The sequence below is a fragment of the Mytilus trossulus genome, chromosome 8 (assembly GCF_036588685.1).
Source record: "Mytilus trossulus isolate FHL-02 chromosome 8, PNRI_Mtr1.1.1.hap1, whole genome shotgun sequence".
Taxonomy (NCBI): Eukaryota; Metazoa; Mollusca; class Bivalvia; order Mytilida; family Mytilidae; genus Mytilus; species Mytilus trossulus.
Window position 1 is genome coordinate 77,886,987 of NC_086380.1, and position 18,379 is coordinate 77,905,365.

The 18,379-nt window shown below is 30.8% G+C and overlaps 1 protein-coding gene across 1 annotated transcript; it reads left to right on the forward strand.

Annotated features, from left to right (window-relative positions):
- The first annotated feature begins 1,852 nt into the window (after positions 1 to 1,852).
- Positions 1,853 to 17,829, forward strand: LOC134728036 (ankyrin repeat and SAM domain-containing protein 1A-like). Its single transcript, XM_063592435.1, has 7 exons — positions 1,853 to 1,858; positions 2,512 to 2,613; positions 4,227 to 4,328; positions 8,415 to 8,516; positions 14,677 to 14,778; positions 17,226 to 17,327; positions 17,794 to 17,829. Exons 1-7 carry the CDS (start codon positions 1,853 to 1,855, stop codon positions 17,827 to 17,829), a joined length of 552 nt encoding a protein of 183 aa, XP_063448505.1.
- Positions 17,830 to 18,379: the final 550 nt, after the last annotated feature.

Sequence of the window (18,379 nt, forward strand, 5' to 3'; positions counted from 1 at the left end):
TGACAAGAGGACAGGGTTTTGTCAGTGGAGGAATTTGGAAGAAACACACAGAACAACTGAACTTTTAAATAACTGGCCCTCCAGTCAATGTAAACGGGATTCTACTACACATCGCCATGTATAAGTTTTATGTACATGATGTACATACGTTATTAATTTAATCCACATTTCAGTATGATGGTGATACTACCCTACACTTAGCTGTTAAATGTGAAAATCTAAATATGGTGCAACTGTTATTAAATAAAGAAGATATAGATCCAAATAAAGAAAATGAGGTACGATATTACGTTTTGTTAAATATGTTATCAAAAGCAATGATGATGATATTTATAAAATGTATACACGTTGTCACAAAATACTTTATTCTTCAGAATGAAAAAAACTTAAGGTATTAAAAATATTCGGCATGCCAAGACATACTTATGTTCACTCTAGTCCTTCAGATTTTATAGGAGGCAAACATGTCAAAGATAGGTAATAAATTGAGATTCGTTTTCTTAGTTTAAGTTTATTATGTACAGAATTCCTGTTGCACAGATAAATTAAAACAAGTATTTATCATTCATGAACGCATGATTATTTATTACTCAGTATAAAAATAAGAATGATTGGTGACTGTAGATGTAGTATTACTGCAAAACAAGATTTACATAGTTAATTAAATTCAAAAACAATTGACGAAATGATGCCGATTATAATGCATTCCATGATGTATAAACCACTTTTTTTTAATCTATAAACAAATCCCGTTTTTCTTTGTATTATATATAACATCATATATTACATGTATTAATGTGCTGTGCTTTTATGAATGACTGAGATTGATAAAAAGCAAAGAATTTTACTAAAGGATTAGTTCCGGTAAAAGCCAATTTCGGCCTCAAACTTCAAGTTCATCTGATAGAAGATTTTGGACACTTTGTAAATACTTAAGTGTCTACTTCAGTCGATTCAATTAGTTTGTGTGAAAGATTTAAACTGAGTTAGTCATTAAAGAAACTTAAATTCAAACTTAGATATGACAAATCTATCAAATATGCCATGATATGTCACTTTGTCGATGTTTTTTGAAACTAAGGGAACTAGCCGCATCCTGGTACAGTCTCAACCTATATATTTGTTATGTATTATCATCAAATACAACTTAAATTTAAATATTAAAAATGAACACAAATGCGACCACTTCCATTTACTTTCCAATAAATAGCTAAAAGTTTACATTGTAACCATTTTGTAAAACTGCTATATTTTGGGATTAAAAAGTGGTCTGACTGGACCTACTCCTAGAGTATATGAATTTCAAGAGAAAAAAATAAGAGCTGATAGATCTAGACGAGCACGTTATAAAGAATGAGTATATCTGATATGTTAGAAATGATTGTTAGTAGCCAAGTGAAGAAAACACATTTATAATATTATAAATATATACTTTGGCTTACGAAACAATCTGTCAATATAGATACTAGAGCAGAACTAGCCCAGGATCACTGATATTCTTTGCCAAAATATCCAATGATGTTAATACCCATTAATTATATGACGCTTACTGTTTTCTAAATGGCTCAGCACATACGGTACATTTTCATGCTTCTCATATGTTAAAAATATATCCAACACAAATAATATAGACATAAAGAACATACAAGAAACTAACTATCAACAAAAGAAGAGTTCATTCTCACGAAATATTAAAGAACAAAAAGATAGCTTTAAAAATATATGCTTTGAAAAATCAAATTCAACTCATGAAAAAAGTGAAATATCCTTGTAAAGTAAAAGTAAGACAAAATATGAATTAGACAAATATATTCTTGAAATTAATTTTGAAAAGATAAAAATATAATGTAAAATGCGAGTAAGTGGCCGTCTCTTGGAAATAGATAGGGGTAGTTTTAAAAACATTTAAAGAGAAAAAGAATTTGTAAATGTCGTAATGTTAATGAGGTTGAAGATGAAACTCATGTTTTCGTAACTGTGAAATTTACAAATCTTTACGGAAACACCTTGGAAATGATATAACAAATATTCATCCAGGATCTATGGAATCATTTAAAATGGATCAATTTGAATTGCTATATAGATTAACGATTTAAGAGCTAGATCACAGAAAGATACAGTTTCATACGGTATTAATGAAGAACTACGTTACGGTTTCGTATATTTCCGTCCAATCATATATGTTTGATTACATACAAAATGGCAAAATGTAGAGAGAAAAAAACAAAATATAGCTTAGAATGCTGAAGTATCAAAAATACACATAACATATAATACTAGTGCAAAACTCTTTTAAGATTTTTTTTGTATATAATTGGTGGCGAAAACGTTTTGAAACTAAAATGAACTAACTTTTGATGTTAATACATGATAATCAAGAAAAGAGGGATAGATCAGCACCATTAGTAGATGCCGACAAAAACAAATTGAGCAATTTCAAACTTAAATTTTAAGACATTTTTATAATTATTATTATCAAATAACTTTACCATTACAATATTTCTATTTTAGAATGGGAAAACTCCCTTTGACTTAGCTGCAGATCAAGAAAATTTAAAAATAATCAAATTGTTATTTGAAAGATCCATCATAGATCCAACAAAAGTATATAAGGTATGGAATGTACTATTCAAAATAATGTTAAACCTCTGCCGGAACAGATTTATACCAACTTTACACATAGACATCAGAGCTTCAGAGCTTAGTTTAAAAAGGACTTGCAGTTTAAAATCAAAATTGATAAGGCTTCCAAATTGAGTAACCTCTTTAAACACAGTTGCTGGTAGACAGCTGTGTTTTTTCAACCCAAAACAAAGATTCAATCGAAAGGTTGCAACTATATCGTATACACCTCACTGATAAAATTGAATATGTGTAGGTGTGACATAAGCTGCAATATTTAAGATCAGAATACTATATTGGTATAAAAACTTCTAAAGCTAGTAATATGAGAAACTGAAACCTTGTATTGTTCAACAAAGGCGTAATTGTGAGCGTTAAACATATGCAGTTTCGCTTTTATCGTTTTTCATTTTAGTTTTTGAAGCCGGCTACATTTTTGAAGTTCCTATCCATGGAATTACAAACTACTTCAAGCATACCTCGGTGTATACAATGGAACGATTTAGTGAACAATCTATAAAAGAGAACAACTGAATTCAATTCATTTCTCTAATACACATATGGTATCATGTCTAACGTGATTTTGGTGTTAATAAATAGAGGTTAAATTGGGTACATAGTGTCATAATAAAATGTTTTCACAAAACGCGCGACATTGAGAGCAGCAACAAAAAAAAACTGTTTGATTTAAAGTTAGAATAATGTGTTCGGGTATAATCATTTTTTTATTATTTTTACGTTGTGAATTAGAACGTTAACCATCCGGCATGTTTTCAACAATATTATACCGTTGTTCAATAGTCATAAATCGATTTAGCAAAACGAATCCGGGTTACAAACTAAAACCAAGCAGTGTTCATATTCATATCATAACAACTTCTTGTGTTCGTGATATATATAAACAAAATGTCAATCCTGGTATTGTCCATTTGACTTTACATATTTACAGTAACAATTTCTTAAAAAAAGATTTTTATAAATTGATATTTTTTTCCTCGATGTATGTTGATATATGATACATCCGAACTCTGGCTATTAATTTCATAATGTTTGATCAAATATTGAAAAAAGATTCCCATTAGGTCTCTATGTTAATTTTATTTTTTGAAACGTTGTTTACCTGATGAAGTCAGTATAAGTAGTGTAACGGCCTTCCAACCGAAACAAAAAGAAATGAGTTTGAAACAAGATCCATCGAAATCTTGATGTCGTTATCTCCAGTGCTCAAGTTTCAAGAAAGAAAAACAAAGTGTCACGTTTAGACAGCTGGCAGCTCTACATATATTCGTTTATATCAAATAAATTATAAAAATCAAAGGATTATACTTTAGTTTCTATATCAAGGACTAATTAGTATTCATGTTGCCAAATATGGTTCGAGACATTTGCACGTTTTCAATTTTTATTTAGCTATTTAAAAACAGCAACCTTGCCCTTTTCAAACTTACCTGAAAGCCAAAATAGCAATACCTTAATAATGAATAATTTTTATTAACATAAAACTGAAATAATTGTGGTCGATCTTTTCAATATTTCTATTTAGCCGTAATTAATACTTGTGTACAATACAATACATTATACATCGTACTACTTTTCTATTTCAGTCAGGTAACACTAAGTTACACTATGCGGCTGCAAATGGACTTTCCAGCATAGTTCAACTGTTACTTGAAAACGCAAATACAGATCCGAACAAAGGAAATAAGGTATGGAATGTAGTTCCTGTCAGAATTGTCCATCTCTGTTAAATCGAAAAAGATAGGGATTTACACTTATGTACACACTTCTTTTATTCGCCAAGATGAATGCATTTAAATCCTTATTAGAAAACATTTGTATTCTTTATAGAGATTCCGTATATCGTACAGTTATAGAAATTCCAATGAGACTAACTGTACACCACTTATCGGGGCCTGTTTCTGTATTGATATCAGTAACAGTAATTCAAAGTTTGACTAAAATCAGCAAAGACTAATCTTAACAACATTTGATACAAAAATGTAATACCACTTTTAAATATCTGAATGATATATTGGCTCTCAATTATAGCGATTTCAGTATGTACACTTAAGACATTCATCATGTTGACCTTCCTTGGATCTTGATACAAAAACAAATTAACGCGAACCTTAGTACCGAGATTTACGATAAAAGAGACGATATTTTATTTCCTATTTCAATTATCCATTTGAGATATTGACGTTCCCTTGTCACTCTATAATGGTGTTTATTTATCTCAACTTGATTTGCTCGTGTGTGTTATACCATTTATGATTTTAACTAAAGAAATATCTGTATAAGTAAACAAATATAACACAAGGGTTTCAGATATTACAAACTAGTGAAAACATGAACTTCATTTAATAATTGGTACAACGACAGCATTCGTAAATATAAATCAACATGCAGTCATCGCATACATTCAGGTATTTAACATCCAATCTTTTATGGTAATATTCTATACAAAGCACAAAACATGTCGTCATTCAACTCAAATGTTAACCCAACCGTCAAACAGACTTGTTAAGAAGGGATATAGTTACGATACTGCTGTTAAGTCATTAAAGATGACATATTTTGGAATTAATATTGATTAACTCATAGGATCTTAGATTCGGGAATAAACACATTTATTTCAAACCAGTTGTTGGCATGACACAGGTTATATTCTTTTTATTTACTTTATGATGATATGATATTTATCCCTCACAGAAGGGGCCGTGCATGATTGTCATTACATGAAGACATAATCTTTTAAACAGTGTATATGTTAGCGGCAATAAGTAAAATTAGGCATTAAGCTTAAATCCTAGGCAATAAGCTAACGCCTAGACATTAAGTAAAATGCCTAAATGATGTTAGGCATTAGTCCTAAATCCTAGGATTTAAGCTTAAATCCTGAAAAATGTGTCCAGGCATTAAGCTTAATGCCTAAAGTATAAATGCGAGTAAATAAAAGACATTTATTCAATTAAATGAAAATTAAACATGTGTTACATAATAATATTACGAAAACTGAAGTTTATAATGTCAACTACTGGAAATAAAATCACAGATAAAATATGTTTTTTATATGAAAACTCATCCGAAATTACTTATAAAACATGAAAACTTGATACATATTTATGTTAAAATCATTTGTTATCACAGGTTGTACAAATGTGGCACTGACTATTGCACTTTTTCTCGTTTTTCTTACATTTGCACAGGTAACTAAAAAAACATTTAGATTTACAAGAATATTTGAAAAATCCTTGACCTCCGGATAATGACTGATGGGTTGCTGCCTCACGTACACTTAAAGTTGTTTCACAATTAATTAATTAATTCACGATAACAAGTTCTGGCCACTTTAATCTTAACTCGGATATGACCAAAGCTGTGAATTTCCGGTCATTGTCACTTTGCAGTACATGGGGCGCCCCAAAAATTGTAAAAATATCAATTAGAATAAACGCCACTCTGATGCACATTTTAAGGTAAGGGCTTTAACGTTACAGAATTGTGTAAGGTGGTCTTGAAATATCATAATAAATTGATAGTTCCCATCTGGGTTTGATTGAAAATCGATGAAATCAATTGTCCTCTACTGTTAAAGTTTTTAGATAAAATGGGTTTCACTACTGCTCCTTTCCCTATATATTTTTTTTTCATATTGCAATTTTCACAAAGTGACAGAAATAATTCAATTGCATCACGAGAAATGTTAGCATATCCATTATTTAGTTGTTATATCATGCGATCTCTGCCGCCATGACCTGTTCTGTATGTGCCTTCTTCCAAAATACCATAGACTTCCTCTAGAAAGACATAAATTTTGAAATTTCCCTCGTCATTCTCGCTGACTTTAGTATCAACCTCTCAAAACCACCAATGTTAAAAATGTCATACCTTCTTAAATTGTAGTAATCTTTTTGTCACTTCTTTTCTGATGATTCCAAAAGTTTAATCTTTGCCAAAAGATCATGGTACTTTACTCTAGGGTATATGCTCCTTGTTTTTCCTAATTCGAATAATCCAGATAAAGAAGTGAAAAAGACAAGATGGCCTGAGAGTATTTAACAAATATTTTAACAAAGAAAATTTACTTATCCAATAAAATGGTATGAGCAAAAAATCATATCTTAATTTTGTCTTCTTTTGACCAGTTCAAACCAGCTTGACCAGTCATTCCAGTGAAGTGTAAACATTTTCAAATAATTATTATAAGGATTATATTGAATCTTCCTTTTTTTATGGGATACAATCTGTTTTAAAATCTTTTTTTTATTTGTTGTACTTCCACAAAAAAGTATGAGTTAATTCTGTTTTAGATACGAAAAGTACTAAAATTTGAAAATTTGTCAGATAAACGTATATTAATATTAGGAATATAATTAAGAAAATACTTTATTTCAAGAAAAATCACTAAAAACACATAAATTCTAAAATTTCACTTATTGCCTAAAATCATGTCCGGCAATAGGATGAATAATCATCACCAAATTTCAGGTATTAAGCTTAATGCCTGGAAATTTCAGGCAATAACTTAATGCCTAGGCGTTAACTTATTGCCTAGGATTTAAGCTTAATGCCTAATTTCACTTATTGCCGCTAACATATATAAGGCAGGGAGCTGACATGTCAGTAACTGATAGTAGTACTTTGTAAAAGTATGTATCACTGTCATTTTGACATCGGACTAGGAATTTTTCTAAACAGAGTTTGACTGTGTGTATTTCTGTGTGTTTGTTTATTTTACATTGGCTAGGGGTATTGGGGAGTTTTGTGATCTCACAAAACATGTTAAACCCATGGCTTTGTATGCCTCAAAGTTTACTGCGACGTCCTCTTTAACTGAAATTGTACTTTTTTTTGTTTAGAGGTTACTGAATCCTGCCCCCGGGGCAGGGATATTTTGGAATATTTCCAATGTCATTTTGAAAAATATATTCAGAACGATCAACCAAACCATGATGGAGTCTTTTTTGTTACATTTAAACTTTTGATTTTTAATTGGTATACATTATTAACACTCACTTGTAACGAGAAAAACCGAAAAGCGTTAGGATCTTTATAATGATCTAGCGGTAATATTTTGGCAATGTTAATACTTTACGTTCATATAAGAGGAGGTCGAAGTTTATTAAAGATGATAAGTGTTTCGATTCACAATACTGGGGTAAAAATTAACTTGCTATACTAAATTGAGTTGATGGATTTCGTTACATCTCAGCCTCTAGTAAGTGTTATACTAGTTATCGTTTAATGCAATTAGTAGTTCCCATGCGCATATATTTGATAACTTTTATAATACAGAATCTGAAAATAATGAAATAGAAATATTTGGTACATAAAACAAAAGTGAATATTTGGATATATAATATATGATTTCGATGGTTCGGTCAATTTGGTGGACAACTTTAACTTCTCGATCCTGTACTCTAAAATTGCACACAATTGTATCAAGCAGAAATCTCTAATATATAATAAAATGGTCATTTGTTAAGTCTTTTAAACTGACAAATAACAGCTTTATAGCTTATCATGTTAATAATAATACATTGAACTACTTGACTGTAAATTAACAATGTGTAAATATCACTTTGATTGTATTGTAATTTGTATGTGAGCGCCTCAGGGAATGTTAGTTTTTTGTAACTTACTGTGTTTACCCATTTTAAATAAAGAATGTATTATTATTATTACTAGATGCAGACAAACAAAATAAGCATTTTAAAACTTTGTAAGACATTATTATAATATTATTATTATTATCAAATAACTTTAACACTGCAAAATTTCCATTTTAGAATGGGAAAACTCCATTTGACTTAGCTGCAGAACAAGAAAATTTCAAAATAGTCAAATTGTTATTTGAAAGAACCGTCATAGATCCAACAAGAGTATATAAGGTATGGAATGTACTATTTGAAAGGATTTTCAACCATTGCCGGATCGGATTTATACCTAACTATCACATAAAATTCAGAGCTTAGTGTATAAAAAGGACGTTCCAGGAAAATTGCAAAGGCATCCAAGTTGAGGTATCCCTCTCAACTCTGTTGCTGGTAGACAGTTGTCTTTTTATAAATCGAAAATAAAGATTCAATTAAAATATTGCAAACATATCTTATACACCTATTATATTACGTAAAACATTTGGAGGTGTAATACCACCATTGATTTCTCTGTTTAGTCTTTGTTACATATGCACTTTTTAAAACATTGTGCATACTTAATTTTTGTTTCAAATAAAGAATTAATTACCATGAGGAAAGTTTTATTCTTTCCAGGACTATAGACAAAAATTCACATGGCATTAAATCCCATATAAGAAAATAATCATCACTGAAATTTAATTAATCCAATTTTACTAGTTTGCACCTGTCCAATTTCAGGAGACTTTTTTTTAGTCTTGTATGATTTTTTATCTTAGTCATTTATATATTTCGAAGTTCAGTATGACGTCCATTTATTTTTAAATGTCCTGTACCAAGTCAGGAAAATGGCCATTGTTAAATTACAGTTCGTTTCTGTGTGTGACATTTTAATGTTGTGTTTCTGTTGTGTCGTTGTTCTCCTCTTATATTTGATGCGTTTCCCTCAGTTTTAGTTTGTAACCCGGATTTGGTTTTTTTTCTATCGATTTATGAATTTCGAACAACGGTATACTACTGTTGCCTTTATCCATTATAACATTATGGCCATGTCACCTCAAGTAACAACACAATCTATAAAAGAAAGTTGCTTAGGAACACCCGATATATGTTGATGATGTTAAAAAAACAATTATGGCGATTAAATATAGGATTAACTTCCTACAACTGCCAAATTCAAGGGAAGATTATTTTCGACCCTCTTTCGTATGTCACCGGATGTGACGTACTATGATTTAGTGTATTACACCTAAAGGAGACTTTATAAAGACTTTTTGTAAACTGAATTTGTTTTTTCCTTTGTTATACTTTTTTGTCAAGCATTACTGTCGAGTTTTACCATAATCAGTTCAATTGTTTTAGAAAAAAATCAATTATAATTTGACTTTTGTGCGGTTAGAGCAGGATTTCTTTGGAAAAAAACACAAATCAAGTCGCATCATGATATAATATTATATGTTTAGCAATGACCAATTCAAGATCAAACATTTCTCTCATCTGCCTACACACAGTTGAATATGACACAAAATATGACTTTAAAGGGATAAATAACCCTATTGGACGTCTGTGTCGTCATTTTAAGGTTTCGTTTTGTCCATTTATACCTCTTATTTTCTCAAACTTTTAGCTTATTATGCCAATAAATCAAGGTTTTGGGTAACTGGAAGAACGTAACATTTTAATTTAGGCTGCATTCCCGAGAGGGATATCAGAAGCCTCCCTTTAAGCGAATAATTTATTGATACTGCCTCAAAAAAAAGTTTCATTTACCTTTCAATAAATGTTTATTCAAGTATTACTTCGGAAAAGTTTTCTATTATAGCTTATTATAAGAAATGAGTAGAAAAACTCAGAAAAAAATCTCCAAAACACTGAATTTGGCTTGATCAGTCTACTAATATTCATGATATAGTCCTATTTCAAGGCAATTATCTCATAAAACGTGTTTTTGAGACTCGATAATCTCAGAATGTTTTCATTTTGTGTAATATTTTACTTTAAAAGCATAAAATTTTAGCATATGAGAGTACTCAAAAGGTCAAAGGTCGTTTACAACTTCCTATATTAGGTATAATATCACTATTGGTTTTTCTCAACTTGTCTTTGTTAAATTTGCACTTTTCAAAATATTGTGCAGACTTTATCTTTATTTCAAATAAAGAAATACCTGGCATGAGTAAAGGTGTTTTTTTTATATAGAAAAAAAACTCCTTAGAAGTTAACCAATCATTTTTCCTTGTGTACAAGCTCTTTAAAAGCAGGAGGTTTGTCATGCCACAAAACTAGGTTCAACCCCCCTTTTTTCATGAAATTCCCTGTACCAACTCAGGAAAATGGCCATTGTTACATTATAGTTCGTTTCTGTGTGTGTTACGTTTCGATGTTGTGTCTCTGTTGTGTCGTAGTTCTTTTATATTTGATATACGTCCTCAGATTAGTTTGTAACCCGGATTTGTTTTTTTCTCTATCGATTTATGAATTTTGAACAGCGGTATACTAATGTTGCCTTTATCTATTAACCATTAAACCCCAAGTTTCCAAAATATTTTGTAGACACACTAAATAAGGAATTAATAATGGTTCGTTTACTACAAAAGTGTAAAATTCTGAAAAGACCAATTTGTATCTGAAATTGCATGAATTTTTACTCGACATATTTTTTTACAAAGTCTGAATTTGAAGATTAGTACTTGATTATACTTCACATATGTCATAACAGTATAAACATTGTCTTAATACTATCTTCATCATCTGATAAGTTTCTTGATTAATCACGACCCGTTCTCGACTGTCTTAAATGTGTCTTGATCAGTGTTGACATATTGTTGACATTCATAATGATGTCTGAATATATCTCGACATATTTTTGACAGTCTAAAATATGTCTGAATATATCTCGACACATTCTTGATGGTCCAAAACATGTCCCGACACTACGTCAATAGTATAAAATTTGCATGAATTGTGTGGTGTTGTGTGTAGACACATTCCCGACAGTTTAAACTTATAATGGTTAACTGCTCATAATGGTTATTTTTTATTGTGTTCGTATTTCTTAGTCTTTACTTTTCTATGTTTTGGTGTTGTGTACTATTTTGTGTCTGTTTGTCTTTTAGTTTTTAGCCATGGCGTTGTCAGTTTAATTTCGTTCTATGAGTTTGACTGTCCCTCTGGTATCTTTCGCACCTCTTTTAAACACTTTCGTATGCTGTTTTGTACTCATGTCTGTTAACTTTAACCTAAACTTAGAAGAATACGAATACAATAAAAGTTGCTCATTATAAACAAGCAAGATATTGGTACAATCATTGTTTATTTACCATGTTGACATTGAATGTTATGCATCAAAAATTAAATATGTCTACAGTATGATTTATATAAACCATTCAGCTAAAATTTATAAGATTTTTTAATCCACTTTTTTTGTTTTACAAACCAAAATTTACATTTGTTTATATCAACTTATTCACATTAATATTTGCTATTTTTTTCATACTAATATTTTTATTTATATAAATACAGTCGAAACTGCTTAAAAAGACTACTAGTATTAAGCAGAAACCTGTATTTTAAGACCATTAGTTTTATGTCCCTCTGTAGTGCATTTTATATAATTTGAACCTGTATTAAACGACCACCTGTATTAAGAGACCACTTTTTTGCTCTACCTTATGTGGTCTCTTAAAAAAGGTTTAACTGTAAGTATATACTTTTTGTTTTTATTGTACTAAGTGTAACTTGAACAGTATATTTTATAGTATGATATAATTACGTAAGTATTTCTGTATTGGCCTGAGGCGAAGCCGAAGGCCAATACAGCTGGCTGAGGACCAATAACAAGGCCAATACAGAAATACATGTAATAGTATCTTTATTAATTAACTGCGGTGTTACAATAATTTTTTTTAATTTCATTTCACAAGAGATAAATATTTTTACCTTGAAGTGGAACTATCCAAATCTCAGTTTCTTTTTATTAGATGCAATATATATAATGATCTGGTGCTGTTTCCATGTGTCTTCAGCATTTTCTCATCTGATGAATTTTTCTACCCTTTCCAGTCACTATAAAGTGTTACAATTTTGATTTAGATTCAACACATCAATAGTAATTGGAAAGGTACTGCCATTGCTGCTGCATGTGTTATGCAGAAACTAATTGAATATATATTTAAAAAAATAGAAGAAAAAAATGATACAACCATCAATAAGTCAAATGACATAAGAACGAAGATTTGCATAATTACAGAATGCATATATGCCTGGTTCGGGTTTAAAAATAAATGACAGTTACTAAAAAAAGCGAAAGTAAACAGGTCCGAGGTCGTCAAAAATGAACTTTGTGATAATTTACTCGTTCCCCAAACCTGAAATAACTGCATCGTTTGCTTTCAAAATGCTTCTTAAATTAATGTGACCGTCTTTAGTCTGAAGTATATGCCATACTGAACTTTACAGCATGTTTATGATGACTAAATGAAAACTGCGTCTTTCAAACAACTGTTTACATTCAGTTTATTTTTATCGGTATAAAAACTAGAGACGTTCCGAAATCCTGTATTTGTGTCAACTCGGCCAATACAGAAAAAAATCCATATTAGCCGAGTTATTCTGTATTGGCCGCGTTTACACCTTATATTGCATAGGCAGTTTTCATCATATTAAGTCCAATAACAGTGTAGTTTATTAAAAAAGAGATATAAAGTCATATAAATATCATGTATGTATATTGTTCATGATTTGTCAATCTCATAATTGTCAAGTAAATTTAAGACATTCAAAATATTCAGAATATATCAAGCCAAACTGAAAAAAATGTCGAGAACCTGTCGGGAAATTTCAAGACACTTTTTAAATGTCGAGAATTCGTCAAGAAATGTTAAGATCATCCTTGGTATTTCAGAATGGTGACACTATTTTACACAAAGCGGTTAGAGTAGGAGAACTCGAAATTGTCCAATTGGTACTTAAAATACCAAATGTAGATCACAATTCCACAAATGAGGTATGCAGTTTTTAATATTTGCATGGGTTGTGAACTTATACAGTGTTATTTGGCCCGATTGTTACACACAAAACCATTAATAAAAAGAAGAATCACAAAAACATACTGAACTAAGTTCCTAATCAAATGTCAAAATAAAAAACTCAAACACATCAAACTAATGGATAACAACTGTAATATTCCTGACTTTGTACAGGCATTTTCTAAAGTAGAAAATGGTGAATAAAACCTGGTTTTATAGCTAGCTGAACCTCGCACTTGTTTTCCATTATCTATTGTTGTACCGGTTCTTTATTTCAGTGATTGGACTATCCTTTACCTTTAAGAAACCATTATTTATAGTACTTGAGAGAGAAAAAAAAGACGTTTAAAACTGAAAATAATAGTATAAACTTTTGCAAGGTAGGGTCGAGCAGATTGACCTGACTATCATATACAATAAACTCATCATAGATAGCAACATATAGCGTAGGAATAGTTATCAAAGGTACCAGGATTATAATTTAGTACGTGCGTTTCGTCTACATAAGACTCATCAGTGACGCTCAAATCAAAATATGTATAAAGCCAAACAAGTACAAAGTTGAAAAGCATTGAGGATCCAAAATTCCAAAAAGTTGTGCCAAATACCTCTTAGGTAATATATTCCTGGGATAATAAAATCCTTAGTTTTCCGAAAAATCCAAAGTTTTGTAAACGGGAAATTTATAAAAATGACCACATTATTGCTACTGATTTTAAAAAAAATAGACATAAACAATAAGAGCTCAATATTAATCACTGAACCCTGAACATAAGGTCAAGGTGAGATGAACCATGGTAGACGAACATGAACTTTACAGAATTACCATGAAAACTTAATATTGATGAATAAACAATGATCATGAGGTCAATTCATTTCTTCCACCAGTAATAATTGACCTATTGGTTTTAGTTAATAGTTTTAACGAAAAAAGCTTAATAAAAAGTTACCTAGTCGCCAATATGAATGATGCGTTCGGTACTGACATGATTTAACAATCTTTTCTAAAATTGTCTGTTTATAATTTTTGAAATTATGAAGAAACTAAGGTTTCAACTCCCTCGGGCAAAGTTGATTTAGATGAATTTGGCTATTTAATTTAGGTATTTTTGTCATATAGCTTTTCAACGGTTTCGGTACTTATACATCTTCGGATTTCAAATATTTGGCTTTTAGCGTTCCTGATGAAGGTAAATCAAGAAAAGCACTTGGCTTTGAGCGTTCCTAATGAAGGTAAATCAAGAAAAGCGCTTCGGATGCATAGAATTATCTAACGTGTTGTATTCAATCTTTTAAACATGTTAAATGTCTTATAGAATAAGAGAAAACTAAAAAACTGAAATTATTTCAAACTTCATGATATCAACAGTGCAACCTTTTTATTTCAGTATGATGATACTCCCTTACACATAGCTGTTAGATTTGGACATCTAAAATTAGTTAAACTGTTACTAGAAAGAGTAGTTATAGATCCAAATAAACAAAATAAGGTAAGGGGTGACGGCTCTACAAGATTGTCCAACTTTGTTAAATCTTCTGAAAATCTTGTCATTGTTATTAGGAAATACAAATCATTCCACCCCAAAATAAAAGGATTAATACGAGTATTAAAGCTAAATCGTTTGAGACTAAAATAATGTTAAAATATAAAAGTCCTGATATATATGAAAATAGGTTTGACGTGCTATCTTATTTCTATTACCTTCACTAAGACCTCTGTCTTTAAATCTGCACGTAATGATATGAACTGGTATAAAATGTGCGTGAGATAACTTATAATGATACTGTGAGTTGGAGAACAAGGCCAAGATCAGGGATATCTTTGCCTCATAAACTTCTTAAGAACAAATCACATATCTAATTAAATAGACATTTAAAAAGTCAGAATGCGAATATATACTTGTATATCAAAGGTTGGAGCTTCTATGTCAGTAAATTAACTCATCATTAACTGCATGCAGTAGTCGTTTGTTAACTTATGTATCATTGTCATTTGTTTCTATTTTTATCTGTAATGACATCTAACTCGGATATCTTTTAAACTGAGTTTTACTGCGCTTATATTGGTGTATGTATGTTTTTTACATTGACAAGAGGTAAAAGGGAGGGTAGTGATCTTAATTATCATGTTAAGCCCCGCAGAATTGTATTGCATATGTGTAGCCAGGAACCTCTTGTCTTTACTAGTCTTATTTGATTTTTGATTTTAGTTCATTTATTGACGTCCATTTAAACTGATCTAATACACAATGTTGTATAGAGGCCAACTGAATCCCGCCCCGGCTGCGGGATTATCTTGCTGCGTTGAAAACCAACTTGTAGTCATCGGCTGTTTTCTGCACTTTTGATGGGTTGTTGTCTCGTTGAGACATTCATCTTTTTCCATTTCAATATCATTTTTATTATAGTGATACAATGAACTTTACAAATATAATAAAATAAGATGTGGTATGATTGCCAATGAGACAACTCACCAGAAGAGACAAAAGAACATAGAATTTTCCAACTATAGGTCACCGTACGGCCGTCAACAATTTACAACGCCCATACCACCCAGTTACCTATAAGAGACCCCGAAATGACAAATGTAAAACAATTCAAACGAGAAAAAAAAAGAACGAAAAACAAAAAGGTAACACATCAACAAACGACAATCACTGAATTACAGGCTCCTGACTTAGGACAGGCACATACATACAGAATAAACATGTTAACGGGACTCCAACCCTCCCCTAACTGAGGACAATTGTTTAACAGTACAACATAAGAACGAACTATAAAAATAAGTTGAAAAAGGCATAACTCATCAGATGGATACAAATAGAAGTACATCTAACAAAACACAGAGTGGATATGGCAGGGTACTTGTATATCCCCACACCATAACGACACCAATTACAGATTTGAGAGTTCTTGCAGTTACTGACAGTTAGTTCAAAGCCACTAACAGATAATAAAAGAATAATGCATCTAACACTAAATTATCAATCAGTACACATCCAACATCCAATAATATAGTGTAAAGACATCATTAACAGTCAGAAAAAAACATGACCTTGTACCATGCCAAGAAATAGGTATCATGTAGAATGTGCATATGTATATAACAATGATATTTAGTTTGCTTTTAATTTTCTGATAACAACATCAACATTAATACCAATAAAAACAGTATTCCATGACCCAATTACAGTGTTGAATTTGACACCTTTTAGAATAACAAATGAATAAGTTTATTTAAAGGATAGATAAGTTTACCAGGATCGTTTCTTAATTTCTTGGCACGGTTAACAACATCTCCGTAAAAACGAATATATGCTATCTCGTTTGAAAAAAAGTTTTCTTCAACCAAACTTCAAAACCAAATCGTAATAGCTATGGAAGAATTTAGTAAAGGTTTTTGGTAATTTGTGATAACGAAATCGGTGGCTTAAAAATTTACCGGTTATACATTTTTCAAAAATAAACAGACAACGCCATGGCTTAAAAAGAAAAAGATAAACAGACAAATAATTGTACACAAGACACAACATAAAAAACATAAAACTTAGCAACACGAATCCCACCGAAAAATTTGGGTGATCACATGTGCTCAAGAAAGGTAAACTGATACTGGTCCACAGGTGGCACCCGTAATGAACTTACTCGCTTCTTTACTGAGTTCAGTCATTAACTGTGGTTCATAACAGTGCAAAAACAAGTCTGTTTTAAAAAGGGGCAATTAGTGCCCATTGGAATATCTACAACCTGTTGGTAAACTTTGATGAAACGTTAATAATTATTGTCAAGTAGAAAATAAGAATATGAAAACTTTTGTTTGATAAGATTGAGTGGAAGTGTAGTGTAAAGAGTAAAAAAATAAAAACTGTCAACAAAACTAAAAGGACAATTAAAAGTATGTAATTTGTTTCAAGCATCAAAAGCTTTTTTATTTCAGTATTTTGCTACTCCGTTACACTTAGCTGCTATCAACGGACACCCCGACATAGTTAGGTTGTTATTAGAAAGAGCAGATATAGATCCAAATATAGAAAATAAGGTAAGTTATGACGTTCTTTACATAGTACGGTGACCAGACCCAATATTTTTTAGATTTAATCGTCAAACATACTATATGGCTATATTATATATCATTAGATTCGGAAAAATAAGTACTATTGAAATATCGATGTCGTCAAAAAGAAATGTGGTAACAGTTTTGCATAAAATGAGGTCAAAGATCAAATTCTGTTTTTATTTTTTTTCTTCCATACTTTCAAAATTTGAAGAAATATATAACAATTTAGGTTAAATTCTCGATACAGATATTTTCTTATAGCAATTGTCAATGAATAATCTCGAAAATTAAAAAAAAAAAGAATAAGATATCGATTTTTTTCTGGAAATTGGCGTTTTTCAAATACTCGTTCTATTACACAAGATCAACACATATTCTGTTAAGATTACAATAGTTACCTTGCCGGCTGACATTCAACCTCATCAATAAATGATAAATATTATTTTAGCTGCATCCTACTGTAATGAAGGCATATTTTGCATAAGATCATTCATAAAATTCATTAAAACTAAAAATCACTCAATACTTCGAAATTGGTTACAATTCAACATTCCATTAAAGAGATCCCCACAACAGAATAATATCTTCGGGTTAATTGTCAAGGAACATGATTTGCAATTTTCTACATAATTCTGACCCTATACAGGATCAAAATCCGGACATATTAGGTTTTGTAGTGAACAAACACATGACTCTTTCACACGCAGATTTTCCTATCAATGAAGACACAAGATTCTGCAAGAATTCGGCTGTAATATGCCCTTTAAAATACACGGGGGTGTAATGCATCATTTTACTCTCGCCAACCGTATTCTCAAGGTGACCGGATAGGGGTTTAGCAATGTGTAATGCGGTCCAAATTTTTAGTTTGAAACGAAGTACGTTAAACATACTGTTTCAGTGCCGTCTCGCAAGAAGTTAATCTGACTAAACTTACATCCTTACTAGTTACAAACTTGAATAATTATTATGATGGAGTGGTTTTAATGAGATAGTTCTGATCATAAACCTTTGAAATTATTTTTTATGCCAAA

What these genes read in the sequence shown, in the direction of transcription:
- LOC134728036 (XM_063592435.1), top strand. An exon ending in ATCCAACAAGAGTATATAAG is followed by an intron (nt 8,517 to 14,676) that starts GTATGGAATGTA and finishes TTTTTATTTCAG; the next exon opens with TATGATGATACTCCCTTACA. An exon ending in ATCCAAATAAACAAAATAAG is followed by an intron (nt 14,779 to 17,225) that starts GTAAGGGGTGAC and finishes TTTTTATTTCAG; the next exon opens with TATTTTGCTACTCCGTTACA.